We start from the raw sequence: 14,721 nt of genomic DNA on the forward strand, positions 1-14,721 counted from the left end.
CTAGGCCACTGTGGTCTATTCAAGACGGTCAGCAGGTCACTAGGATCCTTGGCAGGGATCTTCCCTTTCCTTCTGGAATTTTCAGTCTTGCTACTCAAAATTATCATACCCAGACATGCCAGGAACTGAACCTGGGACTTTGTGCATGCAAAGTATGTGTTCTACCACCAAATTATGTACTGTGTTTTATCAACTGCAGAACACTATTTAGGCATGTTCCAGTTAACCACCAGAGGAACCTCCAACAACAAAAACACCTGCTTGCTTCTTCACACCACTGGTAAGCCACAGTCTCAAAGCTACAACCCTATATTCTGACACTTGGGGTTTTAGCTACCAGAGTAAGGTTGTTACAGCAACATATAAAATAGGACATAACTATTGCCACAAGACACTTAAAAAGTGTGATATGCAATGTTAATCAAACTCAGATTAGGCCCATTTAAATAAATGAACTGGAGCAATATACTGAGTGTGACTTAGATATATACTGTACAGTGGTACCTCAGGTTACATACGCTTCAGGTTACAGACTCCGCTAACCCAGAAATAGTACCTCGGGTTAAGAACTTTGCTTCAGGATAAGAACAGAAATCACGCGGCGGTGGCGCGGCAGCAGTGGGAGACCCCATTAGCTAAAGTGGTGCTTCAGGTTAAGAACAGTTTCAGGTTAAGAACGGACCTCTGGAACAAATTAAGTACATAACCCAAGGTACCACTGTACTGCCTTTCTGTCCAGATTTGCCTCCCGTGTTAGAAGTCTGGGCTACTGAACCTCAAGGCCCACAATTTGCCTTCACTAGAGATATCTGAAAAGTGGGAATTGTCTTAAGTGTTTCATTGCAAATGATTAATTGATTTTGTGTGTGTGTAGTATTCTAATACTATCCCTGAACTGCAACATGTGAACCAACACTTAGTTGTCATGGAACGTGTTGGCCTGGTAAATGCATATATATATATATATATATATATATATATATATATATATATATGCAGGTTTTGGTGTCTTCGGGTGTCTTCCCGTGTAAGAGTCGGGGTGTCTGGGCGACGTTTCGACGAGGTCTCACTCGTCATCTTCAGGCTGGTGCTTTCGGCTTCTTGTTACTGGAACAGAGCAGAATCTGGTGTTTGAGTTCCTATAAATACTGTTGAGGGGTGTGGTGTATAGCCTCCAACGTTCTGGGCAGAGAGGAAGTTCCTAGATTAGTGTGCCTTTTCTTCTTTTGTTCCTTAATTACTTGAGGGATATCTTGAGTGATTTCATGAGTGATATTCTGAATACCACTGGGTGGGTCATTAAGTGTAGATTAGTTGCTAAAGCTTTCGTGTCTTGACCTCTTGAGCTTGTGAAGAGTTTTTCTGAGAAGATGGCTGTGCTGCATTTAGTTGTGCTCTGGCTTGGCTTCGTGTATAGGGGCGAGCTGTAATTTTGTGCCTTGTGCCAGCCAGATCTGTGTAGGGATTGCAGGGGGGTGCAGCATCCGGAGGTGCCACTATAGTTTGGCTACTGGATGGAGTCTGTAATATGTCTGTGGAGAGGGTCTGGGTTTGGGTCTGGTGTGGTTGATTGGTGACGGCGTTCTGTGTGCCTCTGGTTCTGGTGTCGGTTTTTGTGGGGAGGGCTAATTTCCAGATGTCAGGCAGGCGGGACGTGTCGTCACGCTTGTTCATGTTGTGAGGGTGTTTCTCTATCTCGATGGCTTCCATGATTATTCTCTTGTGGTGATGTTCCATGTTAAAGAGCAATTTGGAATCTGCAAAATTAATTTCGTGTCCTGTTTCTTTCATGTGTTGGAAAAGAGAGGAAGTTTTTTCTTCTTTTTTGACGGCATTCTTGTGTTCTGCGATACGTGCATTTATTCGTCTGTTTGTTTGTCCAATGTACGTGATTATTTGCCGTTTGATGTTCCATTTGATGAAGTGCCTGTACAACGGTATATATACCAAGTACTGATATGACTTATTAAAAGCATTTGATGTCCCATTAAAAAAGGAAGTTCACAAATTGTACCAGCAAGTGTTTCACAGATTGCAAAATATTAATGTCATAGTCTTAGAATAAATGGCACAATACCTGCTTCCAGCTTCATATACAGTACATGGAAGTAACTTGAAACTTCAGAAAGTTACACAATTTGTCACCCAGAAAAACTGACACAGCATTGTGTGTCTCATTAATTTTCAAGGTGGCTTTTCTTATCTGCTATATATATTTTCTATTGTTTTTCTCCATTGAACATTTGTAAGCAGAAGTTCTCTCTCTTTTACTCTGCTTACTAATTATTTACTGGAGTGACAGAAGCTAAAAAACACTGGATACCATAATGTTTTATAAACTAACTTTTAAGTTAAAATCAAGTCTTGTAAGGGTTCTTCAGATACAGTACAGTAAACAAAAACAAGAAGTGGATTCCCAAATACATATTTGGGCCATTTGCTTTATGCAAATGAGTATTATGTGCAGGTGGGAATAGTTCACTATTTCAATTACAATACTAATACTCTGTACAGTTTACACTATACATTTAAAACACATTCAAAATACATTATTTCCCTCAAATAATTCTGAGCACTGCAGTTTACCCCTCACAGGGTTACAATTCCCAGCAACCCTCAAACTACAGTACCCAGAATTCTTTGAGGGAAAGAATGTGCTTTGAATGTGCTTTAAAGATATACAGTGGTACCTCGGGTTAAGTACTTAATTAGTTGCGGAGGTCCATACTTAACCTGAAACTGTGCTTAACCTGAAGCACCACTTTAGCTAATGGAGCCTCCTGCGCCGCCGGAGCACGATTTCTGTTCTCACCCCGAAGCAAAGTTCTTAACCTGAAGCAATATTTTTGGGTTAGCGGAGTCTGTAACCTGAAGCATATGTAACCCGAGGTACCACTGTAGTATGTATGCAGCCTGACATTATCAGATTATTGGGCTAAGGTTGCAGTCCCATACATTGCAGGTAAGCAACCTAGAGTTGTCCTACTCATCTGTCCCTTCAGAGTTCATTCCTGTTAATTTGAACCACTGCGACTGGGAACCCCTGCTCTCCTCAGCTCCTCTCCTCCCAGACAGATGACCCTTCCCTCATTAAAACAACAATAGAACACACATTCCCCAAATTAAAAACATATAAAACAATTGTAGCAGTGAAGTTTTCAGATGCACCAATAAGACTTGCACAGGTCAGGAACAAGCTTTTCTTTGCGGTTCTTCTCTCCCTTTGCAGGGACATGGCCTGCAGGGCTCAATCTTTCTCTCTATCTTATCAGGCTAGCAGGAGAGGGTAGTTGTAGGTATTACCCCCTCCCCCTCTCTATCTCCTGCCACAAACAGCAGTTTCAATGGGAGATTTCTTGTTATGTGAAAATGCAAAAGGAAAAAAAGTCCCTATATAATTAATTCATGGTAAGGCCAGTCCCGTCACAATTTCTCCTCTTTAACTTGAGGGCCCATATAGAAGCTGATTTAAAGTTACCTTTGTTTGTTTTTAGGAAAGATATAGCTGATATTGCCAAAGAAGCTCCAGGATATTTATGGTAGTTTACTATACTAACTTGAAAACATTCACTGGGTCACAGCACACCCTAGTGGAATACGTGTTTGTTTTTCCCTGGAAAAAAACGAAGTATTTTTTAGTACCTGTGGCGCTGTGGGTTAAACCACAGAGCCTAGGGCTTGCCAATCAGAAGGTCAGTGGTTTGAATCCCCACGACGGGGTGAGCTTCCTTTGTTCGGTCCCAGCTCCTGCCAACCTAGCAGTTCAAAAGCACGCAGTGCAAGTAAATAAATAGGTACCGCTCTGGTGGGAAGGTAAACGGCATTTCCGTGCGCTGCTCTGGTTTTGCCAAAAGCGGCTTAGTCATGCTGGCCACATGACCCGGAAGCTGTACACTGGCTCCCTTGGCCAGTAAAACGAGATGAGCGCTGCAACCCCAGAGTCGTCTGCAACTGGACCTAACAGTCAGGGGTCCCTTTACCTTTACTTTATGGCTATAAAATTATTTGAAAAATATGCAAAAAATAGTTACTAATGTAGCTTTTACTGCATAACACTCTTACACAATTGTTAAGAAAACTTGCTTTAGGAACACACCCATGATTTTTGACCATAGCTGTCAACTTTTCCCTTTTCTTGCGAGGAATCCTATTCAGAATAAGGGAATTTCCCTTTAAAAAAATACTCTTTAAGTATTGCACCACACTGGTTCTCACATCCCTTCTGTGCAATCCCTTCTCCTTTCTGTCCTTTTGTTGTGGGAAATTGCACCCCTCTTTTTTCTTTTCTTTTTTTAATTAAAGATTTTGTTGATTTACAAAACTGTGCAATGTCTCTCTCTCTCTCTCTCACGTGTCCCCCCCCCCATGTAACATTTTTACAAATCATTTTCATTTGTTGAGACATTAGGAAGAAAAGGGGAAAATAGGTGGAGGAGGGGAGAGATGGGTGAGAGTGGGGTCGGGTGGCAATGTTTCTATTTCACTTACTATATGTAGGGTTTGGTGTCAGCGTTGCTTGTGCAGGTTCTTTGCTGTTCACTTGTGTTCCTTTGGTGGTGAGAGAGGTTGGGGTTGGCCCTAGGGTGTGGTTATTCATTTGTGGTTGGCTGTGGTGGTCTTTTGTTTTTGTGTGTGAGTGAGGTGGGTGGGAACTGACCCCTCTTGACATATTGTATCCAGAACTCTGCTGTACAGTGGTACCTCGGCTTACATACGCTTCAGGTTACATACGCTTCAGGTTACAGACTCCGTGAACCCAGAAATAGTGCTTCAGGTTAAGAACTTTGCTTCAGGATGAGAACAGAAATCATGCAGCGGCAGGCCCCATTAGCTAAAGTGGTGCTTCAGGTTAAGAACAGTTTCAGGTTAAAAATGGACCTCCAGAACGAATTAAGTACTTAACCCGAAATACCAATGTACCTCCAAAATTCCTCCAGACTGTCAGTATTTTGTAGGAGGGATTCAAGAACATACTAGGAATTTAGGTTTGCTTAGTTAAAGAGGATAAAACTGCTCTGTCATTTTAGTGCAACAAATGTACAGAACAAATAACACCTGTACTGTTCCTGCATTTCCTGATTTGCTGGCACAAAATGGTGGCTAATGATACTCTGTGAGGGTAGGAGGAGCACTTAGGCCTTATCTTTCTTAATCTGCATCCTCCTTTCTCTGAGGAATGGATCTGAGCAGGTAGGTTTACATAGGCTTTTGTGTATCTTCTACTTTGCTGTCTGAAGCTACATTGAATAACCATGAACAGGTTGTTCTGAATGTGTGTATCTATTTAGAGCTTGTGCAATGTCCTGGAGCCATTTACTTTGTGCAGTGGAAAGACAATGGACAATTTACATGCTTGTTGCTAATGACGTTAAAAGAGAACTTGAGCCAGCTTTTAAAAAAGGAGCAAGAGACAAATTTGCTTCTCTTCTGAAGTTTTGAAAACTTCCATCCAGTCCTGATTGCATCCTTAAAGGAAAACTGCACAGAACTATAATGTAATATGTAGTTTGGGCATCAGACCCTTAAAGTTTACAGTTCTGTTGTTGGCATCCGTCTGTCTTGAGAGACAATGGAGTGCGCCTCTGAGTGTGAAGTTCCCTGGGGGTGTCTAGTTTATTTTAAAGTACAGAATAAAATAGCAGTGGCACAATGAATCAGGGCATCTTGCTGTTAGCCAGAAGGTTGGTGGTTTGAGGCCCCTCCCGGCCCCAGGACTGCTATGAGCATTGCAGGAAGTTGGACTAGATGGCCCTTAGGGTCTCTTCCAACTCTGCAATGTTTTGATTCTATGATAATGAACAATAAAACTACAATAGTATAGAAATAGCCAGCAGCAGGACAAACGCATAGTCACCCAGCAAAAAGTGATCACATTATGATCACATAATACACAAGGCAATGGTTTTGTACTTCCAGAAACACACAGACCATGAAAGTCCTTTTGGGTAAATTAATGGGTATTTGTAAAATTGGGCCAAGTACATTATTAGCCTTGCAGTGGAGTTTAATCATTTCATGTACGTAAGGTATTCTTAGAAGCTTAGAGACCTGCAAATTTGTTGGCATGGCACTTTTTGTGACTAAAATAGACTTCAGCTAGTACATGGCTCCATAGGAGGTCTTTTTGCAATGAAAGTGAGAGATTGTCTCACATTATGGACCTCTGCTTCCCACGCTCTTTTCAACTGAGGTTTTATAAATGACTCTAGGCAAAGAATGAAGACTCCAACGTTTGAAGGCAGAAATCCTGCACATATTTACCCGGAAGACCCCCTGAACACAGTGGGACTTCACCTTTAAGTGAGCCTGCATCAGACAACTCTCTCCCTGCCAATCTAATTCCATAAGGCAGGGATGGGGGGGGGGAATCTGATGTCCAACAGATATTGTTAGACCACAGCTTCCACCATACCTGACCTTTGGCCATGCTGGCTGTGGCTGATGGGAGGTCGGAGTCCAATAGCACCTCGAGGGTACCAGGTTCCCCATTTCTACCATAGGACTAACTAGCCTTAAAAGGAGGTGGGTTTAAGTATTATGTGGGTCACACTGTAAAGCAGAGTTGGGCAACCTTTTTTTCTGATGAGGATTATTCTATGGCATGCATGGATTGTCTGACACATTGTAAAATCGCTTTGAGATGTTTTATAGGAAGTGATTCCTAAATGGAAGTAAATGAATAATACGGGGTTTCTGGAAAGGTTTTCTTTTGCAATATATGGAGCAGCCCTCTGGGTGAGACGGTTGCCAAGCCGCCCATTCGTGTTGATGCCTTGCTTGGAAAATAGCAACAAGGGCATTCTACCTCACAGAGATGTTGTGGTCAACACTTGTACCAAAAATCTAAAGAACTTTATACTGTACAAGAAAATTGTTAGATGGCTTTGTCCTATAGTGATGGGAATTCCCTACGCTGCAAAAATGGAACAGTCCATGCACAAGAGGATGAAAAGGACCCCAAGGGTTGGAGAAGAAATGAAGGAATGAATGAAAGCAGTCTCTAACAGGGAAAGGACCACAACTCAATGGCAAGATATTTCGAACCACAAAATGGTGTCCCCTCCCTCCCCAGGGAAGAAGCGTGGAGTGAAAATATCCAACAGGAACAAGGGGGGGGGTAAAGATCTACAAAGGTGGGAGATCGCTGTGGTGGCAACAGAGGGCAATGCATTCCTTGGAGGCTGGCTCTGCCACCTGAGGCAATTGCCTCACCTTGCCTCATGCATGGACTGGCCCCAAACTGGTAGCACATGTTCTGCATGCAGAAAGGTCTTGGGTCCAATCCCCAACATACTGTGCGTGTTTGGGAAATACCGACCTGGGCCAGATGGAACTGACTCAATAAAAGGAGCAGCGGGATTGCTGCAGTGTGCCCTCTTTCCTCAGTCGCCTGCCTACCCAGAGCCAGTAACCCATGAGGCAAGATCCACAGGGGCAACAGATCCCAGCGCAGATATTTACCCTCCCTGCCTTGTTCCCGAGGCAGCTCTTCCTTCACCCCTTCTTCCCTGGCGAGGAGGGAGGTGCCATTTTGTGGTTTGCCTTAGGTGCCAAAATGCCTTGGCCCCGCCCTAGTCCGACCAAGGCAAGTTGGCAATAGGGGCACGAAGGCGGTACCAAGCAGGGGCTTGCAATGGGTTTATTGGCAGAGAGAGAGAAAGGAGCCAGTGGGTTCAGCTCTGGCATTTTTCTTGAGCTCTCTCTGCCCCGAGGAAGAAGGAGGCGGGCGGGCGGGTCTTTCCGCCAAGACACGTGCCGCGCGCGGCCTGCCCGCCCCTTCACCGCCCGCCTGCCCTCCTGGAGACGGAGAGGCGGGGCTTGAGGAAGTGACTTCAGCCGGCGGCGGCCGCCAGTGGAGCGCAGAGCCAGCGGAGGCAGGCGAGGTTGCGGCTGGCGCGCGTTTCTTCTCCTGAAGGGATTCCGGGGAGTCCGCCAGAAGCTGTTGCTTCTGCTTCTGCGCCGGCCATGGCAGCCACGGCCGCTTCTACCGCGAGGGTGTTGCTGGGGTCAGCGGGGAAGGGCGGCGCGAGGCGGGCAAGTGCTGCTGCTGCTGTTGCCGCCGCCGCCGCCTCTCCTGCCTCCTTAGCCGGGCTCTGCTGCTCCGGCGGCGGCGGCTTAAAGGCAAATCCTTATTGCACGCTGGCCCCTCGGCAGCAGCAGCAGCCCTCCGCCCCGCCCCCGGACATGAAGAACTACCTGTGGAAGCGCTATAACGAAGCCAAGAAAGTGACGAAAGGTGAGAGGTTTTAAAATGAGGGGTGCATTGGGGGGGCGGGTTGGTTGCGCGTGTGTTTCAGCAGCTTTGGGGCTGGAGGGAGAAGGCGCCCCACAGCCTCGCCACGCGGGTCCTCTAGGCTTGCAGAAAGCGGTTGCTGACATTCCGCTCTCTCCCCTCCCGCCCTTTCCCTTCCCATTTTGGGGTTTTTTGTGTGTCCCCCATTTCTCAAGGGGACTCCAGGTGTCTTTAAAGCGCATGGGGTGGGTAGGGAGGGGAGCGGGACACTTCCACTTTAAGCTTGGGGCAGGAGCCCTCCTTGGCCAAGGTCACCAAACATGAGCTTCGCAGCCACGCGGAGGTTTGAACCCAGAGCCAGCGCGTGGGGATGGGTGGAAAGCGTTTTGGGTTGGCAAGCTCTGGGTTCGAATCGCCGGAGTTCGCTCAGGTGACCTTGGCTGAGACGCAGTTTCTCATCCTAACGGATCTGCCTGGAAGGGAGGGGCGCTCCAAAAACTAAATAGGGAGCTTCCTGGTGGGACAGTTGGGTGCAGAAGTGGAAGAGGGGTGGCTTCGGCTTGCCAGCCCAGATTACAGCTTCCAGTGTGGGGCATATGTTGGCTCCTATTCTGTGGTGCATCTCTGTCTGTGTGTGCTTGGACACTGATGAATGCGGTGGTTTGCCAAAATCTAGTTCCTGTACTGAGCGCCAACTAATCTTTCTTCCTGCTCCCTTGAAAAGACAATCGGGAAATTTGCATACACCATGATTGTCTGAATAGGTTCTCTGATTGAAGGCCAAAACAGATGTGATGTGGGAGATCTGTGATGAGATCCCCTCACTCCTTGACGTTTGTAGTCCTAATAGCTTTTTGTGTGTTAGACAATGAAAACTGTGTGAGAGTGGTGTGCTGCTGTTCTGGTAAAAGTCAGGGCTCCAGGGACTGCTTTATAGTTTCATTTTTTTAAAAAAATGGTATATGCAAATTGCTTCTTCTTTTGGTACTCCTAAGACAGGTGTGGGGAAGCTTTGGCCCTCCAGATGTTGCTGAACTACATCTCCCATCACCCCCAGTTATTGGCCATGAGTACTATGGCAGATATCTGGGACGCAGGTGGCACTGTGGGTTAAACCACAGAGCCTAGGACTTGCCGATCAGAAGGTCGATGGTTTGAATCCCCGCGACGGGGTGAACTCCCGTTGCTTGGTCCCTGCTCCTGCCAACCTAGCAGTTCGAAAGCACATCAAAGTGCAAGTAGATAAATAGGTACCGCTCCAGCGGGAAGGTAAACGGTGTTTCTGTGCGCTGCTCTGGTTCACCAGAAGCGGCTTAGTCATGCTGGCCACATGACCCAGAAGCTCTACGCCAGCTCCCTCGGCCAATAAAGCGAGATGAGCGCCGCAACCCCAGAGTCGGTCATGACTGGACCTAATGGTCAGGGGTCCCTTTACCCTTTACTACTATGGCAGATGGAAGTAGCAGTTCAGCAACATCTAGGGGATTAAAGCTTCCCCAGTCCTGTCAGAAGATATCATAAAGTGTTTTGTTGCTGGGGGGGGGGGCAACATAATGGTTTCTGTTACACATTAGGCATGGCTGCAGTCACTTCCAGCCAAATAAAATAGGGTCTCTGTTGAAGGGTCCACTCCAGACTCAAATTTGAGGGATCATGAGTGAGTAGTGTTTGGAGTCATATAATCAACAGGAAAGAAATTATACATGGGGTGTCCTTTTTTATTTCAGAGAAAGTTGCAAGAAATGAAAATTATTTTGTTTAATGTAGGAAATGCAGTCGAGACCGGGAAATTGGAGTGGCTTCCAGCCAAGCACCTCAAGAAAACAAGGGCTGAATTAAACAAATAATATCGACCAGCTTGTCAGGGTAGTGGGATTTGTTTTTACTTCTGTTGAAAGTCCACTTGGGGGCAAACCTGGGTTTGTTGCAGTTTCATCCGTCAAATGGTGCTCATTATGTGTCATCTAAACTAGGTACATGAGACCTCCACTTTGCTGAAACTAGGCAGGTCTGGGTTTAGACATACACTATGCACTGCCTTGGGTTCCATGATGGAAAAAGGTGGGAAATAAATGTAAGAGAATGAATGAAATAAAACGTGTGGCAGTGATGAGTAATGTATTACTTTAGATTAAATGGGCAACCAATTTCCCTTTTGAATATGCAGTATCTATTTTTCCCTCCCAGGTCTGAGTTGAGGTGCCAGCAAAATGTCAGATAACAAGTTACGTGTGCGTATCTATAGGGCATTATTTCCACACAACTAGTTTGGTATACTAGTGCAACACCAGAAGGCTGGAAAGCAGCATTCCTGAAAAGAGGGCATTTTGCTGTGTGATACTTGGCGAAGAGAAAGGACTTGCAAATTGTATGGCTTGCAGTGATACAATTATTGTCATCCTCTGCTGTGTGGACTGTTGAGGTCAGTATTTGTCGAGTACCGTGGTCTTAAGGGGCTCTGAGTGGTTGGATCAACTGGAGGAAAGTCTTCTGTGGTAGTGCATTCATTCTATCAAATCTACTTTCTCTGGACGTTAGAGAGAGAGCCCCAGACCTTGACTGGCTTTAGGCACTTGGTGAAGGCCTATTTATTTACTCAAACATTGGCTATTGTTGCTACCTAGCTTTTAGTATTTGTGTTACCTACTGTGACATTGTATATTTTCTGGTTTGATTGTACTTTTGTAAACAGCCCTTCAATTTCTAATGAATGGTGGGTTACAAATGTTACAAAAACTGCTCCACATACATGCTTCTAGAGCAGGGATGAGGAACCTGTGGCCCTCCACATGTTGTTGGGCTCTGGTTCCTCTCAGTCCCAGCCAGCATAGCCAGTGGTTAGATACAATGGGAGCTGTTGTGCAACGTCATCAGCCTGCTGGATTCTAGGCCAGCATCCTGTTCTCACAGTGCCCCACCAGATGTCGTGTCTTGAATGACGTGGGCCCTAGACACTGGATAAGATGCGCAAAAACCATTCTGTTTGGGCTGGTCCTCTGAACCGTGTGGTCCAAATGGCAGATTTATTGGAGGCTTTTTAATGTTAAATGAAATTAAATGAATAGTGTTTCTGTGCCGGTGTGGTAATCAGTGAGCTCTCATTTTGAAATATGGAGTGTTTGCAGGTGCTGCTTTATAGAATAATACATCTCCCACATGCAAAAGTGCTTGTATGGGTCTTTGAGGGGAAGCTCAATTTTAGAAACTAACAGGCTTTGAAAAACTTTGTTACAAGAGGTGTAAATAAATCTAAATTGTATTGGGAAATGACAAGTTTCCATCTCTTTAATAATTTGCATCTGTGCTTATTCCCTTCCTATTGAGTAACCGACAAATGTTTACTGTAGGTATAGTATCCCATTGGCCATTTCACACATCAGTGTACAACACTTGAGAATGCTTGACACTGGATTTTTCTTCTGAATGTGTGAATTGATTCCTTTTGAGAAGCGCTGTAGTGAGTAAGGGAGACATGACAGAGGCTTATAAAATTCATGGTGTGGAGAAAGTGGCACAAGACTGGCTGCCTCTGCCCCACCTTATAATGCGAGAACCTGGGATCATCCAGTGAAACTGAATGAGGGGAGAGACAGGGCAGGCAAAAGGAACAACACATAGTTAAACCTTGGAATTTGCTGCAAATAGTTGGTTGAAAGGTCACTAGCCAAATTCATGGAAAATAAGCTTGTCAGTTGCTACTGGTCATGATGACGATACGCTGTCTCCAGGATCAGAGGCACTGTACTTTATATTGGTCCCTGTGGACAGAGTGCTGCTATGCTCATGTGCTGCTTCTGGGCTTTCCATGTGCAACTGGTTGGCCACAGTGCAAAACAAAACAGGGCACTGGGCTATATATCCAGCAGGGCTCTTCTTATGATTATGTACAAATTATATAAAAATCTAAGTGATGCAGCAGTCACATGATTCTCATGCATGGATTTCCAGGGGCGGAACATGGCAGATTGAACGTTTTTTGTTTTTCCAGAAACAGGTGCTGGAACTCACCATGCGTGCTTGTTATCTTATAAATTTGGCAATGGCACCCACCTCAGAGGTGCTGGAACTGAGTTCTAGTGAGTTCTGGCTGAAAAAAACCCTGGTTATTTTTCAGTCTTGCTGGTTCATATATAAAAATCCTAATCCAATAAACCATGGGCAATGGTTTATTGGGCTGATAAGTCATGTGCATACACACTGTCTCCTCCCCCTTCCCTTTGGGACTTAATGCAATACTTTGTTTGTAATTGGCAAGCCAGGATTATAGTCACAGCTTAAATCACAGTTTCCTGGGTGTAATGGAAAACTGCAGTTTAATTGCATTAAAGTGCATAAGAGAAGGGAGGAAGAATGTACACACAGTGCTTATTCTCAGACTGGTAAACTGAGATTGTTTATGTCTGAACCAAACCTCTGTCTCCATTCTTGCTGTTTCCCCTCCCCAGGCATCCTTGATTTTCCTAAACTGCTTTTAGGCTTCTTTTCAAACACCCATTTTATACCCCTAAAAAGGTTAACGTATAGTTTAGTAGCTATTCAAAAAGATACAGTACTTAATTTTGTGCTTTCATGGAATCAAAATTTGGAGGCACCTGAAAAGTCCTCTGTTGTAGTTGCCTGCTGGTACAGCAAATCTGTTTCTACAGCATCCTTGATAAGTGGTTATCCAGCTTCTGCTTAAAAGCCTCTGGGGAGAATTCACCACCTTCCAAGATACTGTTTCACTGTTGGAACAGCTCCTACCATCAGAGAGTTCTTCCTAATTTTGACTAAACATTTCTTTTTATGTACAGTAATCGGAACTGGTTGGTGGTTTGAAGGTGTAAAATAGAAGAGTTGGTTGCAGCTTATTTTGTGCCAGTCATTAAAACTAATGAAATGGAAAGGATAGTCCTGCAGTTGAATCGGTTTTCCTCCATGCTTCAAATTGTTCAGTGGTACACTGAGTACTTCCCAACAGATCTGTAATGAATCTATTTGAAAAACGTTATGTGTGAATTTATCTAGTGACAAATATACAAGGTGAAAAGTGAAAGCATCACTTCAGTGGATCACCATGGCCAGAGTAATACGAAACTGAAATGTGTCAAGCACATTGCTTCTGAGCTCAAAACCAAGGCTAGCTCTTGAGGCGACACAACAATTTCTAGGAGGAGCAGTGGTTTCTCAGTTTGGATCAAGCTGGCTTTCAGATATATGAAGTGTGGGTTGCTTTAAACATGCCAGCAAGACAGATCAACACTTATTATAGAAAGTAACATACAGTAAGCTGATACTGCATGTAGCCATGCACATAGTGGTGGCAGTGAACTTCTGTGAATTACTTGTTGCAATTTTACCTAGTTAACAAAGCAGTGCGTACTTGGCTTCCATGGGATAACTTTCAAATGGAGAACTTCTATAGTGAGTTATTAGTGGTTGTTGAAATGAAATTTGCCAGGAGTGGTTTATTGACATTGGACTGCTCTGCTTAATTTTAATTTTAGTTGGGGAACCAGTCATAGGGTTGCTGCCATGCTGTTTTGACTAGGGAAAAGGAAGCTAATTTAAGATGTTGTTTCTAGCAATCTTGGCTGTTTCAGGGTTTACTATTTACTAGGAAATAGAAACCAATAAGCATGTGCCTTGTTATTGTTTGTTCTTCTTGGTTGCTCTTAAGCAGCTAGTCTGCTATCTGCTCTAGAAAGGGCAGTAGCTCTGTGGTGAAACAGCTGTTTGGCATGCGCAAGGTCCTACTGGCACTTCCAGGTAGGGCTGGGAATGTTCCCAGTCAGAAACCCTGAAGAATTGCTGCTAGTCAGTGTAGACAGTACTGATGGACCCTGCATAAAAGGGGATGGACTTTGTGGACCCTTGTGGTCCCAACTCTACAATTCTATGATTCCATCATCCCCTCTGTTCGGCTGTGAACATAAGACCCTCAGTGATAAATGGATGTTTAATTCTTAGAAATTCTTGTGTAAATTAACTGAAGTGTATATTGATTCTTTTCCAGCTTTAGGTCACACAACTCCTTTCTGTGTATCTGAAGAAGTGTGCATGCACACGAAAGCTCATACCAAGAACCAACTTAGTTGGTCTTTAAGGTGCTACTGGAAGGAATTTTTTTATTTTAACTCCTTCTGGTGTTCTAGAATGCAGTATCAGGGCTATGATACCAGATTCTTATTTTTCTTTTCTAGAGATGAAGGTGAGAGCTTATTTTGATCTATAAAGCATGGCATTCTTCAGGAAGGTTAGCAATGAGCCTCTTCAGAGTGGGCAGTTTTGGGTGGTCTTAGAGAGATAACAAAGTCAAGCCTGAGTGCAAGGGTGCCTTCACACAAATGCCTCTCTCTGATATACAGCACAAGGGGTTGCTTCCTAATGGTGCAGCCATAAAACTGCTAGCACATTTGCAAAGCTAAGCAGTGTCCACTGTGGTTTCAAATTGGAAGGGGGACCATGTGTGGAGTTTGCTGCATTGCAGGGCATTGGACTAGATGACC

The 14,721-nt window shown here is 44.6% G+C and overlaps 1 protein-coding gene across 3 annotated transcripts in view; it reads left to right on the forward strand.

The window, feature by feature from the left end:
• The window catches only part of NT5DC3 (5'-nucleotidase domain containing 3), a 45,647-nt gene that overhangs the window by 1,002 nt on the left and 29,924 nt on the right, over positions 1-14,721 (forward strand). Inside the window, exon 1 of one of the 3 annotated variants that reach the window (XM_082240541.1) lies at positions 7,832-8,236. The exons of 1 other annotated variant lie outside the window; for it this stretch is intronic. In XM_082240541.1, the coding sequence (XP_082096667.1) occupies positions 7,966-8,236 (271 nt within the window). In that variant the 5' untranslated portion in view covers positions 7,832-7,965. Of the gene's footprint in view, positions 1-7,831; positions 8,237-14,721 lie in introns of those variants that run through there. One more of the 3 variants, XM_082240543.1, reaches the window with a different exon arrangement.

This window comes from Podarcis vaucheri (genome assembly GCF_965113315.1).
Source record: "Podarcis vaucheri genome assembly, chromosome: 10".
NCBI classification, from domain to species: domain Eukaryota; kingdom Metazoa; phylum Chordata; class Lepidosauria; order Squamata; family Lacertidae; genus Podarcis; species Podarcis vaucheri.